This window comes from Lagenorhynchus albirostris, chromosome X (genome assembly GCF_949774975.1).
Source record: "Lagenorhynchus albirostris chromosome X, mLagAlb1.1, whole genome shotgun sequence".
NCBI classification, from domain to species: Eukaryota; Metazoa; Chordata; class Mammalia; order Artiodactyla; family Delphinidae; genus Lagenorhynchus; species Lagenorhynchus albirostris.
In genome coordinates, this window is record NC_083116.1 from 85,931,277 (window position 1) to 85,944,620 (window position 13,344).

At 40.7% G+C, this 13,344-nt stretch overlaps 1 protein-coding gene across 8 annotated transcripts in view; it reads left to right on the forward strand.

Annotated features, from left to right (window-relative positions):
• HUWE1 (HECT, UBA and WWE domain containing E3 ubiquitin protein ligase 1) overlaps window positions 1-13,344 on the forward strand; it is a 143,367-nt gene that overhangs the window by 101,357 nt on the left and 28,666 nt on the right. For 6 of the 8 annotated variants that reach the window (XM_060138841.1, XM_060138846.1, XM_060138845.1 and 3 more), the window contains 7 exons: window positions 2,425-2,620; window positions 4,033-4,200; window positions 5,404-5,549; window positions 5,963-6,029; window positions 8,313-8,527; window positions 11,807-12,018; window positions 12,482-12,664. In XM_060138841.1, coding sequence (XP_059994824.1) covers window positions 2,425-2,620; window positions 4,033-4,200; window positions 5,404-5,549; window positions 5,963-6,029; window positions 8,313-8,527; window positions 11,807-12,018; window positions 12,482-12,664 — 1,187 coding nt within the window. The remainder of the gene's footprint in view (window positions 1-2,424; window positions 2,621-4,032; window positions 4,201-5,403; window positions 5,550-5,962; window positions 6,030-8,312; window positions 8,528-11,806; window positions 12,019-12,481; window positions 12,665-13,344) is intronic. The other 2 variants (XM_060138843.1, XM_060138848.1) reach the window with 1 other exon arrangement.

Consider the following 13,344-nt stretch of genomic DNA (forward strand, 5'->3'; position numbering starts at 1 on the left):
CTCCCACCCTCCCTATCCCACCCCTCTAGGTGGTCACAAAGCACTGAGCTGATCTCCCTGTGCAATGTGGCTGCTTCCCACTAGCTACCTATTTTACATTTGGTAGTGTATATATGTCCATGCCACTCTCTCACTTCATCCCAGCTTACCCTTCCCACTCCCCGTGTCCTCCAAAACTTGTTAATAAGGAACTAGGATACCCTCTACCAAGTTCATGTTTTAAAGGTCATTCTCTTATAGGAGTACTTCACCCAAGAGCCTGTTTTCCAAACGTTGTGTTTTGGGGTTGTAAAAGTACAGTTGACTCTTGAATAACACAGGTTTGAATTGCACAGTTCCACTTATATGTAGATTTTTTTTCCAATAGTAAACACTATAGTACTACCACAATCCACAGTGGGTTGAATCCACAGATAAAGAACCTCAGATGTGGAGGGCCACTGTAAGTTATTCGTGGATTTTCGACAGCATGGAGGGTTGGTGCCCCAACCCCCATGTTGTTCAAGGGTCAGCCGTAGTAAAATTTTTGGAATGTTTATGACTGTGATAAGCTCTTTACAAATATGCATTGTGCACATGAGAAAACTGAGGTCTATTTGTTTATTTTAGGAAACATATAAAGCAGTAGAAGAAATAACAAAGCAGTTAGAAAAATAAAAACCTTTATGTCATCAACTTTAAGACATCAGCAGAGGGATTGGGGGCTAACATCTCACCAATAAGGCTTTTTCTCCACAGTACTTTTACAAACTCTTTCCTACTTCTTTCTCAGCAATCATCAGGTGAATGCTACTGACTTCACTTTCAATTTCCTCTCTTGGAACATTGTTTCCCAAGTTGATATATAGTGTTGCTATTTGTATTTTTGTGCATAGCTTTGTCACATTTAAGGTCGTTTTTCTTATAAATGCTTAGAAATTGGATCAAAAGGTATATATTGTTTTTTAGCTTGCTTGCCAGAAAGGTGGTGCCGCTTCATACTTCTATGCGTATATGAGTATATATCTCACATTCTTCAGACAGTTCTTCTTTAGCCAGCCTGTTTGATTTCACCTGACATGAGCAAAACCAAAAGGGCTGTTAAAGACAGCATGTACACTGATCCAGGGTCAGGAGACAGCCCAACAGAGAAGAAACAACTATATACAGACAGGATTCTGACTTAAAAACAAACATACTTAAAATGTTTAAAGCTTATACAACTTTTTAAAATGCTATGAAAAAATATAGGTTCTTTTTGGATGACAGAAAACTTTGTAAGCTTAAAGGCAATTTTATTTGGGGGTGTGGGAAACAAAGGAAGATCAGTGGCAGGTTTAACGTATCAAGTAGCAAAATGTAAATGCTTGATAATGTCCATTGCAGGTACGGGTGTGAAGAACCAGGCATACTCTTACTTTTGGTAGGAGTGGAAATTGGTGCAACCACATTGGAGGGCAATTTGGTACTGTCAGTTTAAGATATCCTTTGACCTAGAAATTCTGTGGCTAAGAATTTATCTGATAACTAAAGTCAAGTATGCCAAGTACATATACAAGAATGTTCACTGTAGAATTACTTGTAATATCAAGACTAGAGATCTAATGTCCAGCAGAGGACTGAATAAACGATGGCACATAGTGGAATTACACTTTTCTGTATTTAAAAAATGGGAGTTATTTTACGATTGCAGCCTGGCAGGCAAGATGTAGAAGTTGTTAGGCTAAACGGAAGAGCATGACCAATTTGGTAAGAAAAGCATTGAGTCCAAAAGATTTTTACCTTTATGAACATAATTCACAAAGCAATAGATCGTGGAAAATACAGTGGAACTATTTTCTTTATACTTTCCTATACTTTCCATGATTTAACAAGTCATTTTATGAGAACAAAAGCATGACAATGTCTAAGCCCTGTGGTATCAAAGCAAACAGTCCATAAGTAGTTTGATATCTCCTGGCTGTCATTATCCAAGACTGATTATTGACTTTGAAACATAAAGAAAGCATTTAATTTTGTTCTTATATACTAAGTGGATGTCAGTATTACATATTTTTAGAGTTTGAACCATTCTGGTTTAAAATCGGGATGGCATTTGGGAAGGCTAGGAGCTAGCACTTAAATTTGGGAGCCATAATCTGGATGATCAATGATCTATATACGTTACCCATTTTATATAAAGGTCACGTATCATCTAGTCTAATAGTTGATAATTTTGGGGGTATGCTGAATGCTGTAACTTTTCTTGTAAGCCACATTTTTTGAATTGGGAAGGAATAGGACCTGAAAGACCAAGTGTATCTTTCTCCCAAAGATCAAAGGCTGTCATCCACTGTCTTGAGGCAGAACTTGGTTGGTATTTTAATCCTTGGTAGCTCTTCCTGGAATGCAGTTGTGTTTTAGAAAGTGGTCTTTAATCAGCAGTGTTCTCCCTTTCTTTACTAGGTTGTTCGCTCAGCAGCTACAAGTGGAGCTGGTAGCACTACCTCTGGTGTTGTATCTGGCAGCCTCGGCTCTCGGGAGATCAACTACATCCTTCGTGTCCTTGGGCCAGCCGCATGCCGCAATCCAGACATTTTCACAGAAGTGGCCAACTGCTGTATCCGCATTGCCCTTCCAGCCCCTCGAGGCTCAGGAACTGGTAAGTTTACCCTTCTCTTAGCCTTTGAGACATTGAGGTCTGTGGCTTAGTATAACTCCAAAAATTTTCTGTGAGGAAGCCTATAACTTGGAAAACCTTAGGCAAGCATTGGGACATTGGCTGGTTGATCAAGTGGGTCAATTCAGGGGTAGTTCAGTAGCTTCTCTGGTCCTTGCCCTGTGGTAATTCCTGCCAGAGATTCCAAGGACTCATTCAGTCTAGTCCTTGCCTTCAAATAACTTAGCTTGATGTGACAACAGTGAATGTAAACAGTGAATGGTTTACAGATAGAGTGATAATTGAGGGACAAATGGACATGTGACTTATGTGATACAGTAGGAAGAATCACAGTGTATTCTTGCCAAAAATGTTTGACTTATAATTATGAGGAAACAATTAGATAAGTACGAATTGTGAGACATTCCATAAAATGACCTAGACTCTTCCAAAATATTAATGACGTGAAAGGGAAAAATGCAAGGATCTCCTAGATAAAAGGAGATGAGAGAAAACCACCAACCTTGATGGGATGCTGAATCTAGATAAAGGAGATTTGGAGAAGTTAGAACAGTTACTATATATTAGATAATATAATTGTATCTGTGTTAAATTTCTTGGGTATTATGGTATTCTGGCTATGTAGAAAAATATCCTTGATCTTAGATGCAGGTAGACATATTTAGGGGTGGACAAATGGTGATTCTAGATGAAAAGTATATGGATTGTTTTGTACTAACCTTTCAACTTTTCTGTGGGGTTGTGGGGCTTTGGGGTTTTTTCTGTTTGTTGGTTTGTTTGTTTTTTAAATTAAAAGTTGGGAAAGGGGGCTTCCCTGGTGGCGCAGTGGTTGAGAGTCCTCCTGCCGATGCAGGGGACACGGGTTCGTGCCCCGGTCCGGGAAGATCCCACATGCCGCGGAGTGGCTGGGCCCGTGAGCCATGGCCACTGAGCCTGCGTGTCAGGAGCCTGTGCTCTGCAATGGAAGAGGCCACAACAGTGAGAGGCCCGCGTACCGCAAAAAAAAAAAAAAGTTGGGAAAGGGACTACTTATTTTGGCAGCCCCACCCTGGCTCTGTGCTGGGCATTTCTCATGTATGGTCTCCTTTAATCCTCAAATTTTCAAGAATGAGAAAATTGAGGTTTGTTGAAATAATTTGGCCATGATCCTATAACAGAACTGGATTTCAAAACCAAGTGTCCCCAACTCCAAAGCCTATACTCTTTTTTTCTTTACTATTTGATATTGCTGTATGAAATCCTGTGGGATTTAGGGAAGGTAAAAGCCAGATTTTCTAGTAGACTACTTGAACATTGTTTGGAAGTGGCCCCCCCGCTTCTGAGTCTTTATCAGTAACCAAATGTAGGTACCCGTTCATTATTAACTAATTTTTCCCTGTCTCACTTTGGCTTAGCTTCAGATGATGAATTTGAGAATCTTAGAATTAAAGGCCCTAATGCTGTACAGCTGGTGAAGACAACCCCTTTGAAGCCCTCACCTCTGCCTGTCATTCCTGATACTATCAAGGAAGTGATCTATGACATGCTAAATGCCTTGGCTGCATACCATGCTCCAGAGGAAGGTATGTAACTAGCCCACCTGAGGAGGCTGGGCACTTTGTTTAGGTCACTTCAGCTAACTCATGGCTTAGTGAGTACTCAAGTATTTGCCCACTCTCTGGGAATCAAGATGAATAAGACACATAGTCACTTCTCTGAAGAAGTTAATAGTCATACAGTATGAATGATAAGGATAAGGAGATTGCCAGAATCTTTTGTATGAGAGTACATCCCATACAGAGGAAAGAATGAACAAAGATTAAAAAGGAGAGGACTTCCCTGGTGGCGCAGTGGTTGAGAGTCCGCCTGCCGATGCAGGGGACACGGGTTCGTGCCCCGGTCCGGGAGGATCCCACGTGCTGCGGAGCGACTGGGCCCGTGAGCCATGGCCGCTGGGCCTGCGCGTCCGGAGCCTGTGCTCCGCAACGGGAGAGGCCACAACAGTGAGAGGCCCGCATACCGCAAAAAAAAAAAAAGGGAGATAATAAGCAGGTTGAGCAGGTTGAAAATAAAATACCAAGAAGTCTCCAATGTTTTCACTCTCAGAAACAAAACATAGTTGTTGCCCAAAGATCTGGGAACAATATTAGAAGGTGTGGCTAGGCTTCCTGACCTCTGAGACCACCATCCCTATCTTTTGTCCTTAGTTAAGGTGCTGCTTTTAAGTATTGGGAAAGTCATGAATGAATTGCCTGGAACTCAAGTTCCATTCCAGTCAGATCCTTCTGGATTTTATTCAGGACATACTTATTTGATAGGTCCCACAGAATTGCCAAAAGTTGATGAATAGTGCATTTAACAAGTCAAGAAAATCTGAGTCTTTACTTTAGTGCTTTTCATCCATACATTACTCTAATCCTTATAGAGCTCCTTGCTTTACCCCACCTCCTAAACCCTCCTTCCCCCCAAAATAATAATAATAATAATTTAGCTATATATAGCAACCATTTATTGACCTCTCACTGTACTAGGCAAAATGTCAGGTATGTTCACTTAAGCTTAGTAGTGACAGCTAAGGACAGTGAGGAGAGTAAATTGCCTGTGGTCACAAAACTAGTTACAGAATGAGGCTTTCAACCATGCTCTCTCTACATTTCTCATTCTTAAATCAAAGCCTAGCAATATTACCTTGTAAACACTTGTAGCAACTTGGAGCAAAATTGACCAGGCTACCAGATGGTCATTAACATTGCACAGTCTAAAGAGTTTTGTTTTTATTTTTCTAGCAGACAAATCTGATCCTAAACCTGGGGGTATGACTCAAGAGGTTGGCCAGCTCCTGCAAGACATGGGTGATGATGTATACCAGCAGTACCGGTCACTTACCCGTCAGAGCAGTGACTTTGACACACAGCCAGGATTTTCCATTAATGTAAGTCAGCTCCAGCCTTCTATCTGCCTTCTCCCTTTTCAGTACCTACTACGGGATATAGGGTTATGCCAGGGATATTTCAAAGGTATTAATTTTGATGTATCTATAAATTATCTGTTGCCTCAAAATGAAGATCGGGTTGTCCCTGGGATTTTCTTTTTTCTCCTTGGATTAGAAATGTTTCTTTAATTCATTTTTCATTCTCATCTTCCCCCGTTCCCTTTCCCCTCAAGCTTCCAGTCGCTGTTTATAATGATGGCTTCCCACGGATTATAGTATACAGAAGGAAAAGGTGGTTAAAAGATAAAGAGAGTCTATAACATTTACAGCCAGTACCCTGAAAAGGAGTCCTGCCATTTGGGGACAACTCTCTTTGAAATTAATAATGGCTCAGGAGTTTTCTTCCTCCATAGAGTCAGGTCTTTGCTGCAGATGGTGCCTCCACTGAGACTTCCACATCTGGGACAGCCCAAGGAGAAGGTAATGGTTTGCTTTTCTCTTGTTCTTATTTCTTGAGAAGACAGCTTGAAGAAACAGAGTGTCCTGGGCAGACAATAGGGGAATACAGGCATAATTGTCACGTTTACTTGCGTAAGTGAACTTTCTCGGGGGTGAGCACAGCGTTCTGTAAACAAAAGGTCCATCCCAGTTATCTGAGACCAGATTAAGTCTTTATATTCTTCAGGAATTCAGGAATACATGCAGATCTCCTTAGAGCTAGCAGCTCAGGACTGTAGGCCCCATTGCCACCAGCTCTAGAAATTACAATGCTTTCTTTAGGGTCTTCAGAAGACTGCCATTTGATTGCCCCAGTGAGAGCTGGTGCTATAGGCACAACAGTGATGTTAAAGAGTGTCCATTAATGACCCAGAGCCAAGTAAATCAAAGACCCTGGGCCCAAAAGCCAGCTTTCTATATCAACATTTCACGTGTGCCTACGTTTTCTTATTGGGATCTATTCCATTTCATAGTATATGGCATCCTGGCCCTGCACCCACTCCTCATTATATGCCAAAGTTAATGGAACTTGCCATTAAAAAGAATGAAATTTGCAGCAACATGGGTGGGCTTCGAGGGCATTATGCTAAGTGAAATAAGTCAGACAGAGAAAGACAAATACTGTATGGTATCACTTATACATGGAATCTAAAAAAATAAACTAGTAGGACTTTGCTGGTGGCGCAGTGGTTAAGAATCCTCCTGCCAATGCGGGGGACATGGGTTCGATCCCTGGTCCAGGAAGATCCCACATGTCGCAGAGCAACTAAGCCCATGTACCACAACTACTGAGCTTGCACTCTAGAGCCCACGAGCCGCAACTACTGAGCTTGCACATCACAACTACTAAAGCCTGCGCGCCGCAACTACTGAGCCTGCGTGCCTAGAGCCCGTGCTCCACAACAAGAGAAGCCACCACAATGAGAAGCCTATGCACCACAACAAAGAGAAGACGCCACTCGCCGTAACTAGAGAAAACCCGCGTGCAGCAATGAAGACCCAACGCAGCCAAAAAATAAATAAATTTTTAAATATATGTGTGTATCTTTAAAAAACTAGTAAATATAACAAAAGAGGCAGACTCAACAGATACAGAGAACAAACTAGTGGTTACCAGTGGGGAGAAGGAATTGGGGAGGGATGGTATAGGGGGTAGAGGATTAAGAAGTACAAACTATTAGTTATAAAATAAGCTACAAGGATATATTGTACAACATGGGGAATATAGAATAAATAAAGTTAATGGAACTGTAACTTAACTAACCCAGTAGTGGTTGCTGTGGTAACATCCTTTAGTTCTACTCTTTAAACCTCTCCGTATATTTCTTTTGGTAGCGTCCATGCTAGCTTATAGAACTTTGGTGCCAGTGACACTATTCTGGCTACAAGATTTATATGGTTGATTCTTACTTTCTAGCAGTTTCAACAGAGCCCATTGGCTACTTGCCAAGAATTAGAGAAATGTCATGTGGAAGCAATTCTAATGAGACCTTTCAAGAGCTCCTCCTTGACAGGAAGGATCTTTGAAATCTAAGTTGAGATGTACTTAATGCCAGTTTAGTCCCTGGAGGATAAGCTTAAAAGGCTAATAATTGGTAAAATATTGGTTAACTCATTTTGGTGGACTTACTGCTCATATGTAGTGTATAGTGTGGGTGATGGTAGTATCATTCAAGGGAAGCATCATTGCCCACTATGTGGCAGACTATAGTAGACACCAAAATGAATCAGACTCATTCCCTGCACTTAAAGAATTTTGTCTAGTGAGGGTGACATGCAATGCTTTTAGTACAAGATAACTGCTGGAATGGAGGCGTGCTGGGATAAGATATAGTGGGCACGTGATAATGATAGCATGTCAGTATGCCTGGATGAAGCAGGAAAGCATTTATAGAGGAGATCATCTTTTGAGCTTAGCTAGATTAAGTAAATGTGTGCCACACAGACATGTGGGAAGAAGAGGTAAAAAGTGTATACAAGGCATGTTTGGAGAACTACTATTAGTACAGTATTTCTGGAACATAAAATGTATAAGAGGAGGGAAATGGCGGAAGATGTGCGAACAGTTGGGTAAAGCCTGTCTGTTGTAACTATATCTGTAGAGCACATCTGAGACCTGTGTCGTATTAGCTATCTGTCTTTCCACTGCAGTAGGAGGAGGGCATTCAATTTGTACTAGTGGCCTGAAGTATCCTTTCCACCTAAGACTTGATTTTGCCAATATTCCAGTGTGGAATTGAACCAGTGTTTGCTCTTTCTCAACAGCTTCAACTCCGGAGGAGTCTCGGGATGGGAAGAAAGATAAAGAAGGGGACCGGGCGTCTGAGGAAGGCAAGCAGAAAGGCAAGGGCAGCAAACCGTTAATGCCCACCTCCACTATTCTTCGGCTTCTGGCAGAGTTGGTGAGATCCTATGTTGGTATTGCTACCCTGATTGCCAACTACAGCTATACTGTGGGCCAGTCTGAGCTGATCAAAGAGGTAAGATTTCTAATTTCTGCTTAATATTTTATACTGTTAATCATTTGGATACCTGCTATGTGTTGGATGTTTTGCTAGGAGCCCGTGCATGCTAACCCAGTGATGAGAGAGGCAGAGGCCTCTTAAGACACATTAAAGAGCTAGGCCTTTTTTTCCATGATGTGGAGCCATCAGGCTCATTTGCAGGGAGTGAGTTGATGTAGTTTGTTAATTTGTTTTGTAGAAAATCACTTGGTCTGCCTTATTAGAGACTGCAAAAGGCAAGGTTGGAGTCAGAGAGACCAGTCAGGACGCTGATATAGTAGTCTAGGTAATACAGGACCTTGATGAAGTTGGTGGGGGAAATGAATGAGTTGAAGAGATGTTTTAACAGTAGAAATGGACGAGATGGGATTTGGAGGATAAAGGTGAAATCAAGGACTCGAGAGATGTTTCTTGTTTTGTTTTTTTTATTCCTTTTGTTAGGGGAGGAAATGGTTTGAAGAGAAAATATAGAATTTGAGAGGTATCTGTGGATCACCTAGGTAAAGGTATCTAGGAGACAGGAGAATAAATGAAGTACACAGTATTGGAGCTTATCTTCCAGATGTACTCACACCTGTGCAAAGACACCTGATGTGGTAATAGTATTGGTAATAAATAGAATATAAGAAAAGCCTAAATGTTCATCAGTAGAGCATGGGAAAGAATGAAGTCATATTTTATATGTCCTGATACAGAATTATCTTCAGGTTGGATTTTTCAAGTGAAAGGACACTTTAAGAAACCATATCATGTTCCCATATATGTAAAAGGGGTACCCAAGGAGGTTTTTTTCATAAAGGAGACCTTGTTTTGGAGGTCACATAGTTATTTTATGGTTAGTAAGCAGTAAAGGGTGTGAGAATGGAACAGGGGCAATAATGTTGCAGACAAAGAATCTATGACAGCAGCTGCCATTTTTTAAGCTATTTTTATCTTAATGCAAACTTTTAAAATGCATACAAAAATACACAACTCCTAAGTGATTCACCAGTTAATTTTTCTTGGATGACTACCACTAAATTCAACATTAGAAACTCCACAAAAACTAATCCCACTCACACCTTTGCACATCTCCCCTTCCCCTTTGAACTTCCATAAGGTCACCATTATCTTGTGTTCGTGAATTGGGTTTGTGCTTTATATAAGTGGAATCTTACAGTATGTTCTGTGTCTGGCTTCTTTTGCTTAACATGTTTGCAACTACATCTTTGTGTGTAGTTTTAGTTTATTTTCATTGCTGTATAGCATTCCATTGTGTGAATGTAACACAGTCTTATCCATTCTAGTGCTTATTGACAGTTGGCTAGTTTTCCTTTTGGAAGTATTAAAAGTAGTGCTGCTACAGTCACTCTCATACAAATGTCTTGGTACATACATAAGTTCGTGTCTGTGTGTGTATTTATACACACACACTCAACACACGTTCATACGTGAGTTCATATATTTCTGTTGGGTGCTATGTGCCTAGGAGTGGAGTTGCTGGTCTGTTCAGCTTTAGCAACTGATAACAAATTTTCCAGAGCAGTTGTGTCAATTTATATTATCACCAGCACAGCATATGGGTGTTTGGATTATTTCACCTCCTTGCCAATACTTGGTATTCCTGTTTTTCATTTTAACCATTCTAGTAGGTTCATACTGGTATTGCATTGTGGTTAAAATTTCCCTGTCTTTATTGGCCATTTGTATATTCTTTTTTGTGAAGTGTCCAAGTCTTTTATTCTTGTTTTCTACTGAGTTCTTTATATATTCTGGATATAAGCCCTTTATGGAATGTGTGTATTAAGTATACATTAGGCGTTTATTTCAAAGCTTATACTCATTTATGCCAGTTGTAGTTATAATAGCATACTTATGGAATAAGACACTTAATTGCAAATTTATTAAGTATCTGCTTTAATATGTATCAAGTCACCCACTTACTGGTACTGGGTACTCATAGGTGCTTTATAGATACTATTGATAATCCTCACCTCAGCACTGCAAGGTTGTTGGTATTGCTCCCCTTAACAGAGAGAAGAGAAGGCTCAGAGAGGTCAGTAACTTGCCCAAGGCCACACTTCAGAGTAGCAAGACTAGGATTAGAGCCCAGGTCTCTGGTTTCAAATCCAGATTCCTTCCACTCAGTCATGGTTGCACGAATCCACTCAGTTGCCCAAATTGCAAGGCTTTTTTTTTTTTCAGTTTTTACTGGTAATGTTACACTTTTTTTCAGAAAACTGTTTTAACTTTGTATTTTATTCACTACTGGGAAATTTTTATTTCTAATAGTTAACAGGGTCACCTTATCTTACTACCCAGAGCCTAGAATTCTTCAATGCATTTTTTAAAAATATTTATTTATTTATTTGGCTGCACCGGGTCTTTGTTGCAGCACACGGGCTCTTTTAGTTGCAGTATGTGGGCTCTTGGTTGCAGCATGCAGGATCTAGTTCCCTGACCAGGGCTCGAACCCAGGCCCCCTGCATTGGGAGCTCGGAGTCTTAACCACTTGACCAGCAGGGAAGTCCCTTCAATGCATTTTTTAAATTGAGGTAAAATGCACATAAAACTAAGTATCTTAAAGTATACAGTTGAGTGGCATTTTACATTCAGTGTCGTGCAACCATCATCTCTATCTAGTTCCAAAATCGCCACTGCATTTTGATCCAAAATCTACTTGAATGACAACAGAACTAAGTTTCTTTCTAAGATAAAGAATTATCAGGGCAGAAATCATTTTTAGAGGGGGAGGGAAAGTCTGACTTAATTTCCTTCCCTGTTATTGGGCCTTTTTTGATATTTTAAGTAACACTGCATTAACTATTTCTGCATATCCATATCTGTGACTGTGCTGTGTGTTTCTCATTCAACCCCTGCCAATTTTTAGCCCAGGGTCCTGGGCACATTGTAGGTTTCAGTAAATACTACAATTTAATTAGAAACGGGAGTAATTGTAGCACTGAATTAGGGATCAAGGTTTGAATCATCGCCATTGACTTAAGTTCTTTGGCAAGCCACATTTCTTTAGGCCTCAGATTAATGAAGATGTGTAAGCTTGTGAAAAATGAATGGAATTTGGAAGCATAAACTCAAGATTTGTTACTCACTTGGCTTGCACCTTTAAGTCTTGGTTTTTTCGTCTATAAAGTGGGCCTGATAATCATTGACTGGATGACTCCAAGGATCAGTTCTGTATGCGTGTACCTTGTTGATGTGCAAACAGTATGGCGTAATTGTGCTTGTGAGTAAATGTCACGATTAATGACTTTTCAGGACTGCAGTGTGCTAGCTTTTGTCCTGGACCACCTCCTCCCACATACCCAGAATGCAGAAGACAAGGATACACCTGCCCTGGCCCGCCTATTCCTCGCAAGCCTGGCTGCCGCAGGGAGTGGCACAGATGCCCAGGTGGCCCTTGTGAATGAAGTAAAAGCAGCCCTGGGAAGGGCACTGGCTATGGCTGAGAGTACAGAGAAACATGCCAGGTAAAATCCGTGCCTGACTTAGTGCTAATAACCAGTAGCATCCCCTAACTTCATTCTTGTCCCATGGATTCCTTGCATTTGAACAAGAGTTCTGGTCATCCTGGCACTGTACATTCTCTGGTTCTCTCAGATAGTTCTAGTGCTACCAAATACCCAAAGTACTAATGACACTTGGAGGAGGTGGGTAAACGGCTTAGAGAAAACAAAGGGATGTTTTCATTATATTTCTAGGGTCTTCAAGTAAGAAGTTGAGGGGGTTATTCAACTTTACTTTTTCAAATTATGTTTAAAGAAAATGAAGAATGCCTCCACCCAGGGAGTGAGTTCTTTCTTACTTGTTTAGATGTTACTTCCAGAAGGAAACACAGAAGAAACCAGGAGGGTTATCTGAGGCAAGTTAGTGAAGACGTGGCCTAAGAATGGGCTGTATTCACGTGATAGAGATGTCAAACTTCTCTCCTAGGCTTCAGGCAGTGATGTGTATCATCAGTACTATCATGGAGTCCTGCCCCTCCACCTCCAGTTTCTACAGCAGTGCAACAGCCAAGACTCAACACAATGGCATGAACAACATCATTCGACTCTTCCTGAAGAAGGGACTGGTTAATGACCTGGCCAGAGTGCCTCACAGCCTGGACCTGTCCAGGTAAAATTATTCCTGACCTCCAGCACCAGGCTTTTGCCCTCTTCTTAATCGTGCTTCATACTTGTCCATTTGCCTAGTATTTCATGTATCCTTGACAGATAAGTAATTAGCAGCCAGTGTGATAGGAAGAGTTTGGATGTAGGCGGGAACCTGAGTTCTTAGTATTGTTGCTTTTAAGCAAGGCACTTTCCTTTCTTTGGGCCTTAATTCTCTCATTTGCCACAAACTCATGAGTTGGTCTGTATCAGTAGTTTTTTCCCAAGCTTCCCCCCTCTTAATTATTGTAAGAAGATTATTATGGACCTTGTATTACATCTGGTTATGTCCTCTGAGTCTCTGTTATTCTAATACAGGTCCTTAATTTTTTTAATCTTCATTTTATTGCTGTTGTTCATGAACAAATTTATTGAAGTGATCAGACCTGTAGAATGTTTTCCTAGATTTGGTCCACTTGGTTCCACGAAGTGTAGTTTAACTTGTTGCTTTTACTCCCTGTTTGCTGTAAGCTTAGAGGTAGAGGCTTAATGGAGCAATTTAAACATTATTTGGCTAGGATATATCATAGATGATGATGTACATTTCATATTGTATCATGGGGAAATGCATCTCTTTGAACTACCATTAATCATGATAAGATTGACCACTAGGGTAGAGTGATAATCATCATTGTACTGTTATAT